The 2,709-nt window shown below is 41.0% G+C and overlaps 1 protein-coding gene across 1 annotated transcript; it reads right to left on the bottom strand.

Moving 5' to 3' along the window:
• Positions 1 to 271: 271 nt before the first annotated feature.
• On the bottom strand, positions 272 to 2,025 carry LOC116332632 (fMet-Leu-Phe receptor-like). Its single transcript, XM_031755650.2, has 2 exons — positions 1,846 to 2,025; positions 272 to 1,172 (listed from the first exon to the last, which is right to left on the bottom strand). The coding sequence occupies exons 1-2, from the start codon at positions 2,023 to 2,025 to the stop codon at positions 354 to 356; spliced, it is 999 nt and encodes a 332-aa protein (XP_031611510.2). The 3' UTR covers positions 272 to 353.
• Positions 2,026 to 2,709: the final 684 nt, after the last annotated feature.

Below are 2,709 nucleotides of genomic sequence, written 5' to 3'. Positions count from 1 at the left end.
CCAAAAATGTCACAAATTTAATACTTTCTGTGAGGCTGTGATTTAAGTTACAGTTTTTAGAGCATGGGCAGTGCCATCTTGTCAGTATATAGAATATGACATTACGAGGTTGGCTTGTCGCTGCTAGCAGTCCTACATTAGTCCAATAACTCTATGTTGTTGACTGCCCTGTAGACCTCAATCGGGTTGAGATCTGGATTTTAAACACTGTAGTACTTTTGTGTTTCAGGTATTCTTTTGTAGATTTGTTGTAGCTCTTCTCAACTTCAGGCTCATTGAAAGAAACTTAAAGTTTAGCCAAATTTTAGACTCTTTCCTACCACTACAAGAGTGCTGTGTTTCAACCCTGAGCTTTAATCCAAAGAGCGATCAACGGAGTGAGTCATCTGGCCGTCTATGTCATCTGCCAGGCCTCTTTTATAAACTCTTATCAGACTCTGTCTAAATCCCTCACTGACTTTTAGCCCCATGCAGAAGTATAACAACGGGTTCACACAGCTGTTGAAGTAGGCAATACCCTTTGCTACAGGGTACCAGATTTTCAACAGAGCGTTTTTACTGTCCACCATCTTCACCAGCAGGAGGCAGTGGTAAGGCGCCCAGCACAGGAAGAAGGCAATGACCAAACATGCTAGTATACGCAGAGGGCGGGACTTCCCTGACAGGCGAGTGCGTCGGATTCCCACAGCGGCCAGGATGTAACAGACCAGAATCACTATGAAGGGAAATATGAAGCCGCACAGGAAGCGGATGGAGTAGAGAGCAACTTTAGTGCTGTTGTACCCTTCTGCCTTCTCTTTTGGAACCACAGAGCACTTACTTAGGTTCTTCTTGCCCAGATAGACTTGGCGATGGATGAAGTAGGGAATGCTGAAGAGGATGGCTGCTATCCAGATACAGACTGCCACCACCCTCGCTGCCCACAGGGTGCGACGACGCTTTGTGAGGACAGGTTGCCAGACACAAAGCACTCGATCCAGACTGATCACAGCCAGCAGAAAGACAGAGCAGAACATGTTGGCATATTTAAAGAAGGCATTGAACTTGCAGACGAAGAGGCCGAAAGGCCAGTGCTCAAAGAAGAGCTTCTTAGTGAGAGAGAAAACTCGTGTGAAGCAGAAGATCAGGTCTGCTATTGCCAGATTCACCAGCCACACGTTGGTGACCTTTGGCTGTGGATGAAGAAGAAAATAAAACAAGATGGAAAAGAGAAGAAAGGAAAAACAAAAATGAAATGTAATATTTACATGAAACAGTAACCAGAATTGGATTTTATCAGCCATCATGAGGTCCTATTTATATAAATGTTACTACTAAGCATAATCCTCTACCTTATTTCAGGCTCAGTCGTCTTAAACTAGTCCAAACGCTAAACAAGTGCCTTTTGTACATAAATTTAACTTAACTTGATAAACTTAATCACATCGCTCTTGAAATAGAAACATTATAACAGAAATTAAGTTCAAAACACTCTTCTAATTTATGTGTCACACTTCAGAGTGTGGGGATTTTTGTTGGTATTTCACCTTGGAAACACCATCCATTACTAACTCTGTTCAGCTGTGTGAAATGAATGAGGTGATAACCACTTCCCAGTAGGTGAAAGAGGTTTATATTTATATGCATTGCTCACTCAACACACACACCATAGCTATGACATCCCACTCATGTGTTGTGAAACCATCTACACCTGTCTCCTACACCAGTAAAGGTCACAGTTTCTTAACTCCAAGTGTATTTACTGTCTCTAGAGTAGAAAATAAATATGACCCCACAGACTTCATTAAACAGATTACTAAGGAGCTCAGAAGGTATTTAAAAAGTATTATCCACTGAAGTATTCACCTTAAATTTGAATCCAGCCGCCCAAATGACCACAGAGTTTCCTGTGATGCCGAGCACAACAGTCAGTGCATAGAGAATGGTTCTGACATTGTCCATAATGGCACTGATGCCCACCATAGTTTCCTGGTCATCTTTAGAAGGATTGACTGTGTTGGTGGGCAGAGAGTCATTGGGAAACATGGTGTGGCTGAGAAAGAGAGAACAGGAAAAATGTCAAAATGTTACTCATCCATGTATTTCCTGAATTAACAGACAGAGAGGAAGAAAAGATAATATTACTTTACTTGACTTTATTCTTGGACTCTGCTAGAGTAGCTGTGCATGATTCACAGTTTTTAAAAAGTCCTTGTTCATGATGATAGTTGCCCTCTTCCTTGAGTTCATCCTCGGTGTGGAATAAGTACATTTACATTTTAGCTCACTTTCCACTGTTCCACACAAAAAGGTTTGGACAAGTGGGTGGCACTCAAGTACTTATATTCAGAGCTGCATGCATGAGGTGAACACATTTATATCCGGTCTCACTGACGTCATACAAATACAAGAATGGATAGGCTGTCTGAAATAGAGTCTTCAGAACAGTTGGAAGCTTGTTTAGACAATTTCATATTGTGTTTGACATTTGTCATATTTTAGTGTCTTCCTTTTTCAGAGTAAGCTGTTTGTTCACTTCCTGTGTGGTGTAATTTTCTTATGCATTGTTTTCTTTGTGACTTTCTTCCCTCAGATAGTTTATCCAATTCACAAGGTTTAAAAGAAAGGTACAATTGGATATCGTCTGCATACAGATGATAGGAAATAATAATAAGGCCTAATGGCAGGACATATAATGAGAATAACAGGGGGCTTAAAACTAATCCTTGT

This window comes from Oreochromis aureus, linkage group 22 (assembly GCF_013358895.1).
Source record: "Oreochromis aureus strain Israel breed Guangdong linkage group 22, ZZ_aureus, whole genome shotgun sequence".
NCBI classification, from domain to species: Eukaryota; Metazoa; Chordata; class Actinopteri; order Cichliformes; family Cichlidae; genus Oreochromis; species Oreochromis aureus.
The sequence above is the reverse complement of the archived record's forward strand: the minus strand, read 5'-3'. Positions and strand labels throughout refer to the sequence as shown.